Genomic DNA, 13,570 nt, shown 5'->3' on the forward strand with positions numbered 1-13,570 from the left:
TTTTGATAAACTAATAGAATTTTACTGGGAACCTTGTTCCCAAGTTGGCTTTCTTCTTTGTTTTGGGCCTCTTTTTGGATTAAAAGGGTAATTCTATAAAGTCAAGCTTGACCAGACTTGTGACAAAAACAAAGACTTGTATAGATTTTTTTTTTACCTTAAATATGAAAAAGGACTACTTTTTTTTCTGCAGTAAGGAATGTCTGTCTTCTGTGTCTGTTAGACTGGGTTATTCAGTAGCCCCCTGCACAGGAAGCCTGGGTTCGATGCTGGGGGCAGTCCGGCGGTAAAATATCTGTAAATTCCCTACAGAGACTTGCTCTTTTTGGCTGGAGGTATATTGGCTGAGAAAGACTTTCTTGGACAAGAAGTTTCTTGGAATATGTGGAGGACAAAATATTCTTTGTTTTAGGACAAATGAGTTTTGTTCTTGGGTCTTCATATAAATTTGGTTAATCCTCATTTCTTATGTGCAATTTGAGAACAATGCCCAGCATTTTTTCTTGTTTCATTTGTAAATATTGTATCAACCTTACACAAGACTCACATCTGCAGAAACCTGGATCTGTGTCCGCGGGTTTGCTCCCTTAATATACACGGACGGTTCACACTGATGGTTACAGAAATAGCTGGTCTTCAAGAGCCTAACTCTTTTGTGTGTTTTATTTCCTGGCATTCAGATTGTTATTTAAACCTATTTTTAAGTTTCCTAAATATGAGGACAAATCTGCCACTGGGAGAAGTGAGAAAAGCCATTTTCTCGATGGTTAGAAGGGGGCCGCTCCTCAGACACCTCCAGAAGAATGTGTCTGTTGGGCTGGGCGGTAGAAGAAAGCCTTTCCTCTCTGCCTGATGCTATGTGATACCCAGGGAAGGTAGCATGGTTCTCCGCTCCCCTGATGTGAGTCGATTGCTCAGATAAGAGGCCGGGCCAGCCGCACATGGGACCGGATGTTCCCTTAATCCCGCAGCTGCGTCTACACATACCTACTCCAACGAGACTGGGTTCCATTTATAGATGGCAGAGAAGTCTGTTGGCAGCCACAGAGCCCGTGGCTCAAGGCAAGACATTCTCTGCTTGAACCTGATAGATGCCGGATCCAGGAAGCTGGAAACTGGCCTTCTTAGAAGGTTCCGTGACCCCTCTTCTCCCAGAGACAAAAGACTCCCCAAGGAATGGATCTTGCACAGAGGGGGATTTGGATGTGTCTAGGATGAACTGAAGGGCCATGCAAATACACATATTTTTAAATCTGTCTAAATGGAATGATGCCAAAATGGAGATAAGGTTCTGAAGAAAAGAATTCCCACATAAAAAGCTGACCAAAAAAAATCTCTTGCTCAGAGGCCTCCACGTTGCCCCCAGGAGCAATATCAGTGGCATTCCACTTGAGCAGACTATCCAAGGTTTCTAGAAAATTTATCTGTGCCTTTACATTGCCAATTGGCTCTTAGGCATTCCAGGTCATTTGTAATTCCTAGAATTTCTAGTTAGCACAATAAGGCTGGCTACCAGTTCAGGGCAGGGTAAAATTCAGAAGAGAAGAGTCTAACAGGATGTTCTGCATAAGGAAGAGAGAACTGAACGTCTTTTTGGCACTGTGATGGATGAGGAGCTCAGCTACCGAGCCCTGAGTGCCCAGAGCCTCCCTGAACGGGCCCCAGGTGGCTGGGGTCAGAGGGAGTCTGGGGATGGCACTCTTCTAGAACAACATGCCTGAGTCCACTTTGGGTGTGGAAGCATGGAACCCGTGGGGAATATGCTTCCTGCTCCACTGGAGGGCGTGGCTTCACGGGAGGCCGCTACAACATGGAGAGTGTGTTGGAAAGCAGGTCCTGATGCAGGACCTCTGAGGTGGAGCCTGCGTTCCTAAGTAATGCCCAGGCGACACGGGCGCTGTGTCCACGGAACGCGCTGAGGTGCTGAGGGTCCAGACGGGGACGGTAGCGTTTCAAGTGCGGGCTGATCGCCTCTTAGACGTTACATCTAAGGCAGGAGGTGGGAGCCCCAGCCTGCAATCTGTCAACCCCCTTTCCACACCCCTGCCCCGCCCACCCTGTGGTGTGGGCCCAATACAGCCCCAAGGAAGGAGCCCGGCTAAGTCAGGTTCCTCCGTGACCATGACCGTGACTGGACCTCCCTGACTCTTCCTCCCACAGCCCCTCTTCTTCATGGCACTCGCCATAGTTTAAAGTATGTAGGTTCCCTTGCTTGTTCACTGAATTTTCTTGTCAACTGGTGCGCGTCGTCTATTCCCCACTTTACACCCATGGCCCATCGCCGTGCTTGGCCCAGAGTAAGCCTTCGGAGAAGAATGAAGGAAGGAACCAATGAGTGGATTTAAACTATCTCCAGGCCCCCTCCTGTGGTCATGTTTGCCAGGAATTGGGGGGGTGGGAGCTCTCTCACTGCTGCAGCTGAGGGAGGGGGTTTCCCTGATCCCTCCAAGCTGGGAGGCACATGGCACCGGCTCCTGTGTGGTTCTGGAGCCTGGGAGGGGGCAGTTTCTGTGTGAGTACGATGATGCGTGAACGCGTGCGTGTCAGATTCAGGCATTGTCAAGGGGGTGGAGGCCCTTCCCGGTTTGCGTGGATCTTCACCATAACTGGTCCCATTTGCGAGTCCTGCTCTGCCCAGGGATGAAGGATGTCCAGACAAGCTCAGCTGAGTGGGTGTAACGTGCTCCATGACAGTGGACACTTTCCACACCTCAAGCAGGGTCCCCAGGAGCCTCCTGGCCCTGGGAGCAGGGTCTCCTCTGTGGACGTTGAGATAGTGAGTGCAGTGACAGGCACAGCTGCAGGGGGCCATAAGGGGCGGGGGGCAGGGTGCAGAAATCTTCCTGTACAGAATGGCGCCCATGGGAATTCAGACTTGACGTGAGAATTTACCTGATGGTCCCCAGGAATCTCGGAGCCACAGACGGAAAGCATGACCTCCTAGAGACACTGAGTTTGAAGGCCTAGACCCAGGCCAACCTGCCATCTTCAAGGGTGGTGGGCGGACTCTTGAGTTGAGTGCGCGGTCAGGGGAAACTGGCCATCTTTACCAGGGAGGTGACAGGAAGGATCGTGGTTCGTCTCTGAGTTGCATTGAGCATTCGAATCAAGGCGGTGACCCAAGGGCTCGGAGCATGGGCAGCGGCTGGTGGGAGCCCTTCGTGTTCTTCTGTTCGGGGACATAGAGGACCCACGCAGCAGTTCACAGACTCTTCATCCGGGGTCCTCAGGAGGGCATTCGTATCCTGGGAATGTTTCGGAGCCCACATCCCGTCAGGGAATACCAAGGCTCAGGTCTGAAACTTGTTCAGTGTCTAAGAGACGTCTGGAGCACACGCTGTGCTCTAATAAATCCTTGTGTGCATCCTGGAGTCTGACACTCCAGTTCGTGGTACTTGGAGCTCTTAGATACCAGGATTCATGAGGTTCCCTCTGCAGGATGTGCAAGATGCCAGGTGTCGATGGGAAAATACACACACTCACACACACCACATCACATCACACACACAGGCACACGGGGCTGGAATCTCCATGATGGAAGTTGGCTGTGGCTTGTACAGGGAGGCCTGCCTCTCCATGACCTATCATTCCTCACCTCCTGAGACAGGGTACCCGAGCCATGGCACACGGTTGAGGAAGTGTCAAGACTGGGAGTTATCAGACCTACAAGTCCCAGCTCCAAAGCAAAGCGGCGCTATTGAATTTCAAGCAGGTTATGAAGAACTCACCTCTGTAACTAAGTCCAGTGTATATCCTAAGCCTAGGACAGAAAGTCTGTTAGATCGATTCAAAACCTTCAAAATCATTTCAACCGTTGATTTATATCCAGGGATTTGGCAAGCGGCCTTAAAATCAAAATTAAAAATAGCCTCTGAAATACCAGATGGAGAATGTAAGTTTATGCTTCACCCTTCAGACTGAGGAGTCCCCCTACCCTTTCCAGACAACTGGCAAATGAATTACTGTGTGAACCAGGGACACCTGCCAAGCCACCTATTCACATCCCAGTCGTATGTAATACGAAGCAGAAATGTGGTGACCCCTCTAGACGTCTCCCTTTGGCATTCAGGGTAATCCGTAAAACCGATGGCTTAGCATGGAGCTGGACTGACAAAAAACCAAATATTCAAAATCGTGGGATTTTAAAATGAGCCCCACTAGAGACGAACATTGAAGCCATAAAAAAAAAAAAATGGCAGGGGCGCCTGGGTGGCGCAGTCGGTTAAGCGTCCGACTTCAGCCAGGTCACGATCTTGCGGTCCGTGAGTTCGAGCCCCGCGTCGGGCTCTGGGCTGATGGCTCAGAGCCTGGAGCCTGTTTCCAATTCTGTGTCTCCCTCTCTCTCTGCCCCTCCCCCGTTCATGCTCTGTCTCTCTCTGTCCCAAAAATGAATAAACGTTGAAAAAAAAAATTTTTTTTAAAAATGGCAAATACCTAGAAACATACTTTGAGGGCCTGGAAGGATTTTAAATGTGTTTACTTTTACACTGTGGAACTCAAGCTCTTCTCACAGGAAGATAAGCAAGGGATCCAAAAGGCTTCGAGGTGTTGGTCTGAGATTCTCAGATTTGTTTGAATCCTTCAGAGTAGTGACTGATGCATCAGAGACTAGAGTAGGTAAAGGGCTGTTGGAGGGACACAAGATCCCTCTGGTAGAAAGTTGCTAGCCCTGGAAAGGAATTTATCATGTCTACAAAAAGAGCATTGAGTAGTTATTGTGATCTTGGATAAACTCCAGCCAGATGGTTTTGAGTCAGAGTTCACTTGTGTGCCCGTCCAAGGCTGCATGTCCAGGAAGACTGTCACAGACTAGCAGATGTCACAGAGGTGGCCAGGCAACACCGTGTCCCTTTCCACATGAGTATCAGTACCAAGCCAGGAATGGGGAAGATTCTGGCTGACGCTCTAGCACAAGAAACAGACAGAAAGCTTAATGGAGGGAGTCCCCAGGTGACCATCCTGTTTAGTCATTGAGACTTAACTTAGAAGAGAATGGGACAGATGTGGCAAAACGCTCTTGTATGTAAAGTTGGAACGATCTGTTTTCTGGGGACTGTTGCGTGCATGGTAAAGTTTGGCTTGGCGCTCACCGGAAGCTGACCACTTCCGGAGCCCCTGGAGTATCAGTGCCTGCCAGCCAGGCAGTCTGACCCAGGGTGACGTGACAGACAGGGACTCCCCTGCTTGCTGCCACTGTAACTCACCTGTCATGCAGATGGGAGAGACAGGGCTCATCAGGAAGGGGAGGGAAGAGGTCAACCTAATTGTCATGTCCGTCCCACTCAAAATGTTTAGTACTATCGGTGGTCTGAAAGGAAGGGCTCAGACATGGTCCAAAGTCCGAGTCCTTTCTTTACCTGAAATACTGAGATCAAGGGCAAGAAATGCCTTGGAATCCCATTGGAATTGTCCAGGCACAGAGCTCCCTGACTTACTCACTCATTTCATTGAAGAGTTCTGTCTTGGCATCTGACAAAAAGTCTGCAAAATCCTCGCAAAAGCCCCTTCCCTCCATCCCCTCCTCCCCCCGCAGACCAATGGGTCTCACAGAACAAAGGGACAGGTTGTCCTCTGCTGGCGCCACCGGGGATGTCGAGAACCTCTGTGGCAGAGGTGAGGGTTTGCACCTCCTGACAGGTGCATCTGCGAGGTCCCCCTCCCCATCGGAAGCCCCTCTCCCTTTAGTTCAGCAGGATCCCTGGTGTATGATGGGGGCCCAGCATTGAAGGTAGCCCAATCCTGCTCACCCTGATCCCCCCTCCTCTGGGATGCACACCCCACATTTCCCAGAGAACGAAAGGCCGCCTCCTGTGTGCCTGAGTTCCTCCTTCACTCTGAACTACCTAACAGAGTGTCCTTACAGGCTCATTTCACACGGAATCCCTGCACTCAGGGAATGTTCTCCCTGACTGTCAAGACCCAGGACGTAGCTCGACATCTGGCATTTGTCACCTTTAAAAGGCACGGTGACCATAGAAGGCACAACACCAAGAGGGACCCTCATGTAAATTCTGGAGTCTGGGTGGTGAGGACTCGTCACTGCAGGCTCATCGACTGTGACAAATGTGCCACTCTGCAGGGGAAAGTTGATAGCGGGGAGGATGCATTGGGGGGAAGGGGAGGAGGGGGGGACAAGAAATCTCTGTACCTTTTGCTGTGGGCTTAAAACTGCTCTAAAAATTAAAGTCTATTTGCTTATTTTTATTTTTTTTAAGTTTATTTATTTATTTTGAGAGAGTGGGGGGGAGGAGCAGAGAGAGAGAAAGAGAGAGAGAGAATGAATCCCAAGCAGGCTCCGCGACGTCAGCACAGAGCCAGACGTGGGGCTAGAGCTCACGAACTATGAGATCAAGGCCTGATTCAAGACCAAGAGTCAGCCACTCAGTGGACTGAGCCCCCCCAGGCGCCCCGAAGTCTGTTTGTTCTGAATAAAGACCACGTGACCGGAGTTGGACCTCCTCTCAGCAGATGCTGTTGTGACACCTGCTGTAGCCAATGGTGTTTGGACTAACGTTTTCTTCGTGTTGTTCTTGCAGGGCGTGAAGAAGTTCGACGTGCCCTGCGGGGGCAGAGACTGTAGCGGGGGCTGCCAGTGTTTCCCTGAGAAAGGAGGGCGGGTAAGTCACAGCGTCGCCATCAACCTCTCTTCCTTATACTCGCGCCTAAACCCAAGCGCCTTAAACCGCGTGATTAAGTCAATTGCATACTTTGCTGAGAAGTTTAACACAGACGTGTTCTTCCGTATCGGAACAAGCAATGATACGAGGCAAAGTCTGGTCAATTTATGCCACTTTCCGCACAAATTGAGAACAATGATAACTTTCTTACACATCTTTTCTCTTATTGTTACGAAGGGCGTCTTCTACTTGTGAGATTGTATATACACATGTGTGTTACGTAAAGCAGACATGGTTGTGTCTCCCCCCTCACGGTATAGATATTCTGATATTCTAGAGGGCACAAGCATGCTGCCATGGAGAATAAGTCTCCCTTTTAAAATCATTCCACTCATCCCCTGAATGTCCTTTCTGTAGTGCGTTTCCTCGGATGAGTCAGGGAAAAAAGGTCACCCCGCATCGGAACCCGAAATACGGACTGATACTGGGTTCCGTATGTCGAAGTGACTGGCTTTCCCGTTGCCATTAAAGCTGATGTTTGGGTCTTGGCATTACTGATTTCAAAAAGAGATTGTTTATATTTATCTGTGTAAGCCCATTTTCGCGTGGGGACCATATAGCGTTTTATGACACTGAGTGTTTTGAGGCTTCACGTCTTGGGATCGTGTTTCCCCGTGGGGCTCCTGCTCGTCCGCCAGGGGCCAGGTCATGAGAGGCAGCTGGGACGTGTTGCCTGCATTCACTTTTGCTGTGGAGTCAGATCTGACAGTGCTCCTGGGGTGTTCCAAATGTGTCTCCCCACCCCGAATCCTGAAGTCAGTGCTGACAGTCCCCACTCTCCACTCCCACACCCCAGAGGGAGGACAGGCCTCAGCGGAGCTCGGTGGAGCCAGTCTGCGGCTGGCTGGATGTCGTGCCCTCTCCTACCCGAGTCCCCTCCACAAGTCAAACATGTAAAATCTGTGATTGATAAGGAACCCCTTCACAAAGGTGCTGGTCTCACTACCGTGGGACTGACTAACCGTCCTCTCAGGGCCGAAGACCGCCATAGAGGAGGCTTCTTGTCACTCGCCCAGAGCTTCCGTCCCCACGTGCTATGTCCTTCATGAGTTATGGTCCTCAAGACAGGTGTTGCTGTTGTTGACTCAGTAAAGTTTCCTCTGCTTGGAATGGGGACGTCGTGCTTTAAAAATTGTTAATCCAGCAAGGGATGCCTGGGTGGTTCAGTTGGTTAAGCCTCCAACTCTTGGTTCTGGCTCAGGCCATGATCTCACATGAGTTCACGGGATCGAGCCCCATGTCCAGCTCTGCACAGTCAGCATGGAGCCTGCTTGGGATTCTCTCCCTCCCTCCCTCTCTCTCTGTCCCTTCCCTGCTCTCACATGCGTGTGCACTCTTTCTCAAAATAAAGAAATAAACTGAAAAATAAAAAAAGGTTTGCTAATCAAAGATTACGCATCAGCATTTAACAAGTATTAAGTATTTTTTAAACATATGGAAGCCATTTCATGAGATTGAAACCCCCCGGGTCCATTGCTATCGGTTTTCCCAGTGCCGCTTCCGGGTCAGGGATGACCATTGCCTGACGAAGAGCCTCCCCTCCCCAGGGCCTGGCCTGGCCCGGCCGAATATGGACAAGGGGAAGATACGTTAATGGTTTACAAATATCTGTGGGACTTGCCTGTGTAAGAGGGAATTTAACTCCAGAGAGACACTCCAGAGAGACTCTGCATTTTTCTCCATGTGATCAGCCAAACAGAACCCACACAGAGCAGAAGGTTACTTTTTCACTTTTTATGATCGCTTAATGCAGAACCAATATGGTAACATTTCCCGTAACAGTTTTATACAAATTTTGTTCTTCAGTAAAGATAGTTTGTTCTGATTATTATTTTTTTAAATTCAAGGATAACTAACATACAGTCTCTGTTAGTTGCGGGTGTACAATATAATGATTTAACAATTCTACGCATTTCTCTGTGCTCAGTACCCTTTATCTGTCTCACCCCTCCCCCACCCACTTCCTCTGGCCACCACCAGTTTGTTCTCTGTATTTAAGGGTCTGCGTTTTTGTTTGTCTCTTTTGTTTGTTTGTTTGCTCATTTGTTTTGTTTCCTAAATTCCACGTGAGTGAGCTCATACAGCATTCGTCTTTCTCCAGCTGACTTATGTCACTTAGCATTGTATTTTATTTTACTGTGCAGGACCATCTACGTAGTTATGTGCTCTTATGGAATGCCAGGGGTCTTCTCAGAGTGGTTATGAGAAGGGGGGATTTCTAAGGGTCCCTAGGTCTCTCTAAGTCAGTAAGTTGGCACTGAGAGCTTTTAATTTATCATCATCCCTCATCCACAGCATAGGCTGACACTGTTTCTGTACGTGACCAAGTAGGTAATTGACCCCTTCCAGTTAATTTGGTTAATGCGAGTAATCTAGAGGCCCGAGTGAGTTTGACCTGCCTCTAATTCTTCAGACAGATTATGATAACATTAAGATGAGATGTGACAGCTGTGTGAGTATTCCTCAAGAGACAGAGCCACATGGTAGCCCACTTTGGGGCCTGGCCTGGGGGACCCACCACATGTAGCGTTCAGGCCGCGTTTGCCCCCCTCTTCACACTGCCCAGCCCTCCACGCTGCAGTGGACCTTACAGATACAAGTTGGGTTGTCTTAGTCAGCTCCGGGGCTGCCCCGGTGACCCAGGTGTGCCACTGGATACTAGTCAACAAGATGATAGACAGGCTAATGGTCAATGGGAAGAAAAAAGTTACAGAGGAGAGAGAAATGGCACCATTTATCAAGTTCTATGGGGTGAGCCTGTATTAGTGGAGATACCTGTTGTTAGAACAATTACGTCTACCTCATTAGTGTGCTTGCTAGGGCGCGGTACCCGTTTCAGTTCCAGAAGCCTGGTGTATGTACACTAAATACTTGTTAATTAACAAATTTACCCAGATGTGTTCCTGTAGACGGCAGGGCTATTTCTGCCTTACTCTCGGATTGATAATATTTTTTAAAAGTAATGTCATGCATAAAAATAGCAGTTGGACAGAGTCTGCTGTTAGAGAGCTGAGTGCATACTTTGTTCTTTCCCACAGCTCCCCCAGGGTCCCTTGCCATATATTTTCCCCACGGCGCTTCTGGAGCACAGATGACAATGCCTCGCTGCAGAGCTCTGTGCTCCCTGGGCCCTGGGCAGCCCGGCCTTATATGGGCACAGGGTAGAGTTCACTTGTTCCTCACCATGGTGACAGCCGACATCAGAAGCTGTATGTTACTGGATAACTTTTGGACTCGAAGCAGAAATCACAAACGTACTGTGGATTCTGATTCCGAATGAATTCTCATGTTACCGAATGAATAAGCTCAGTGTGAAACGTGTGCAGCTTCCCCAGCCCTCGCTGGGGGCTGGTGGGTCATAGCAGGGAGAAGACTGTTTCTCGCAGGCAGGGCCGTCCAGCCCTGTGGAAAAACTATGCCGCCAGCTGCCGGGGTGTGGAGGGCAGGAATTGCGGCCCCACTCTTCACTCCCTGGGCAGAGCTGGGAGGTGTGGAGGGGTGCTCTGGGCCCTGTTCCCTAGTTCACACGTCAGGGAAGGAGAACAGTGACCTGGGGCGGGGGGCAGGGGGGGTGGTAAGTGACCTGCTCCAGTGTGGTCCAGAACACAAGTCAAGTCTTCAGACTTCGATGAGTAATCTTTTGTGCCTGCCTCTTCCCAGATGGTAGCCTACATGGAGGAGATTCTCTGCGGATGGAAGGAAAGGACACAGGCCAAATGAGAGGGGTCCTGGCCCTCTCTCTGCATGAGTTAGGATGCTCTGGTCAGTTCTCCACCCTTCCCTTCAGTGGTTCAGTGAGGGAAGCAGAACTTTGAGAAAAGAACTGGTACTTTTTTTAAAAGTTTATTCATTTTGAGAGAGTGAGAGCAGGGCAGGGGCAGAGAGAGGAAGAGAGAGAGAATCCCAAGCAGGCTCTGTGCTATCAGGGCAGAGCCCGATGCGGGGCTTGATGTCACAAACAATGAGATCATGACCTGAGCCGAAATCAAGAATCAGACGCTTAACCGACAGAACCACCCAGGCGCCCCTAAATGAATTGATAATTTATTGCTGTTTGAGGGTCTGTATATAAAATAAACTATTGGATACCTGGGTGGCTCAGTCAGTTGAAAATCCGACTTCAGCTCAGGTCGTGATCTCAGGGACCGTGAGTTCGAGCCCCATGTTGGGCTCTCTGCTGTCACCGTGGAGCCTGCTTGGGATTCTCTGTCTCCCTCTCTCTCTGCCCCTCCCCAGCTCGTGTTCTCTCTCTGAAAAATAAATAAACATTAAAAAATACAATAAACGATTGTGTATATATTGGAGTCATTAAAAGTTGTAAGTCCTGACTCACCGATATCGTACAGGGTGACGGGCACAAAGGAAGCCGGCCAACTAACTTCTCCGAGCCCTCTGCCGCCAGTGGTCCTACGGTCACCGGCCCCAGACACAGCTGCCCAGCCCCTTCGCCTGTTTCTAGTCATTTTACTGTTTCTTCCTTCATATATTTTATATTTTTCTTTCTTTCACGGGGTGGAAGTCTGTTGGATGGAAAGCATTAGAGTTCATTTCTGTCACAGAACTTCCATCAGAACAGCGGGATGCACCCAGTGATACAAAAATCACTAGTAGAGACAACAGTGAGGAGAGCCGGTGAGGCATCCGACTCAACAAATAAAGACATCTTTGTCTTTGCTCATTAACTTACCCAGAGGTTGTGAAATTCTCAGGTTTTTCCAACGGAGGTCAGTTTTAATTCATTATTTCAATTCCTTAGACAGGCTCGTGTTCCCCCCAGCCCTTTGACTTTTGACCATAAACTCAGGTCGGATAGCTTACTGCAGCTTTTTCATGGCATCGGCCTTCACAGGGCACCTGTTTCCCCAGACAATCAGATATTTTAGAGATTGGTAAGCACCAAGACGCTGTTAGGTCCAAATTGTTGGGAATTACGGAGATGGTCGGGCTGCAGTGAGAAAAAGAGAACCCACAGCTTTGGTTCCCAGAGCTCTGTCCTCAGCCCCTGCTTGAGGACATTGGCATCCCTGCCCCACGCCGCCACTCAGCACTCAGCCACCCGCTCGCCCCCCGCGGGTCTGACAGCACCAACCACGGGACCAGAGATGAGCCCCTCGCGTGCACAGTAGCGACAGCTCGCACCAAGCTGTGTGTAGCTGCTGCGTGTTTTCATGCAGCCAGGAGTTTCCCACAGTCTGCGGGTCCCCGGACTGGAGTCAAAGTATGAGTAAACAATTCTTAACCTCACAAGATTCCGTACATTCGACAATGTAAATCAAAGTGAAAGAAACCAGAGAGATGCTGAGTGAAAGGGGAAGCAGGGAAGAGTGGACGGGGGACTCTGGCAGGGGGTAGCAGGGAGCAGGTGCCCTGCGACAGTGGAAAGGTTCATTGTCTTTGGCCACTTGCTGTCAGCTCAGAGGAGCAGCAACCAAGAGATGAAGGGAAGCAGAGCCCTGGCCCCCAGGGACAGGGGTAGAAGGACGCAGAGCAGCTACGAGCCACAGGCGATTGACAACATCTTCTCTGTAAGGTGAGCGTCAGTCTTGCTGATAAGAGTACCTTCTATCCTGCGTTGCAGACCGTAAACCTTCCCCTTAAATGTGAGTAGCCAGGACTGCAAAATACTATGGAATTTCTTCTCTGAAATGGCTCGCTACAAGTCTGAAAAGCGGGTAGAGCAACGCAGTGCTACGGAGAGATCTTCAGTTCGGAGCATGTGTGCTGTACGTGGTCCACGCCCGGGTTTCCGTGGCAACGTGGCCATCACCTTTGTTCCCCGAAGATGCTCGCATGTGTGGGATCAGAACGTCGGTGCCACTATGGCAAACGTCTGTTCAGACCAGCTGCTGTTTTCCTGGCACTTTCTCATGGCACACTCAGTACCTTTAACAGAAATGGCCTCCAGGGGCGCCTAGGTGGCTCAGTCGCTTGAGCGTCTGATTTCAGCTCAGGTCATGATCTCACTGTCTGTGAGTTCAAGCCCCGCATCAGGCTCTGTGCTGACAGCTTGGAGCCTGGAGCCTGCTTTGGATTCTGTGTCTCCCTCTCTCTCTGCCCCCCTCTGCTGTCTCGCTCCCTCTCTTGCTCTCTCTCAAAAGTAAATAAACATTAAAAAAAATTAGAATCCACCTCCAATGTTTTATGAACTATCACAATCCAGAAAGGACAACGAATTATTCAGAACCAGCCAGGACATGACCTGGGTGCTAGGCTTTTGTAATACCTGTCCACACATGGGTCTCACCTGCTTTCAAAATCGTGTGCTACTTTTAGCGTGCTGTTGGAACAGCGGTGTGGTTCTGGCTCATCTGATGCTACAGTAGCTGCAGCATCTCAATTACGTGGTTATTTTCTGCAGTGAAACTAGTATTGCAGCAGGTGTAGACAGGGTCCACCTAACTTGTAGATCACAGGTAGTGATGTGCTTTTATGTTTGCCATCATGAGAAAAACCCCGCTTCCTTTTAGCCATGGAGGTTGGCATGTCTTCAACACTCAAACATGCACTGTGTACCATCTACGAACAAGGCACTTGTCTAAGAGAAAGGGGTGCATGAGTGAACAGGGGGGTCCCCTGAACAGCAGGGGCGAAGACCCCAAAGTAAGGGTGTGCCCTGAGTGCTTAAGGGGCAGCAAGGGGAGACGCTGGTGCGAGGCCAGGTCCAACAGTAAAGGTCAGGGGCGGCGAGAAGATTGTGTCCAAGTCTTAGGGAGATGAGAAACCATTTGAGGGATGTCCTTAGAGAAGTCATGTAACTTATAACTCAAGTCACAGAGCTCTTCATATGGGGAGGCTGGTGAGGTTCATGTTTTGGTGATCTAGTCTACTCAAAGAAATACCATGAAATAGTAGATTATACACAGCCGTAGTTGGAAACTAGAACTTGAAAACCA

General features: G+C 49.6%; 1 protein-coding gene across 1 annotated transcript in view; it reads left to right on the top strand.

Annotated features, from left to right (window-relative positions):
• Positions 1–13,570, top strand: part of COL4A2 (collagen type IV alpha 2 chain) — a 173,557-nt gene that overhangs the window by 40,785 nt on the left and 119,202 nt on the right. The window contains exon 4 of the mRNA XM_043573741.1: positions 6,537–6,617. Within this exon, the coding sequence (XP_043429676.1) occupies positions 6,537–6,617 (81 nt within the window). The remainder of the gene's footprint in view (positions 1–6,536; positions 6,618–13,570) is intronic.

The sequence above is a fragment of the Prionailurus bengalensis genome, chromosome A1, assembly GCF_016509475.1.
Source record: "Prionailurus bengalensis isolate Pbe53 chromosome A1, Fcat_Pben_1.1_paternal_pri, whole genome shotgun sequence".
In the NCBI taxonomy this organism is placed as follows: domain Eukaryota; kingdom Metazoa; phylum Chordata; class Mammalia; order Carnivora; family Felidae; genus Prionailurus; species Prionailurus bengalensis.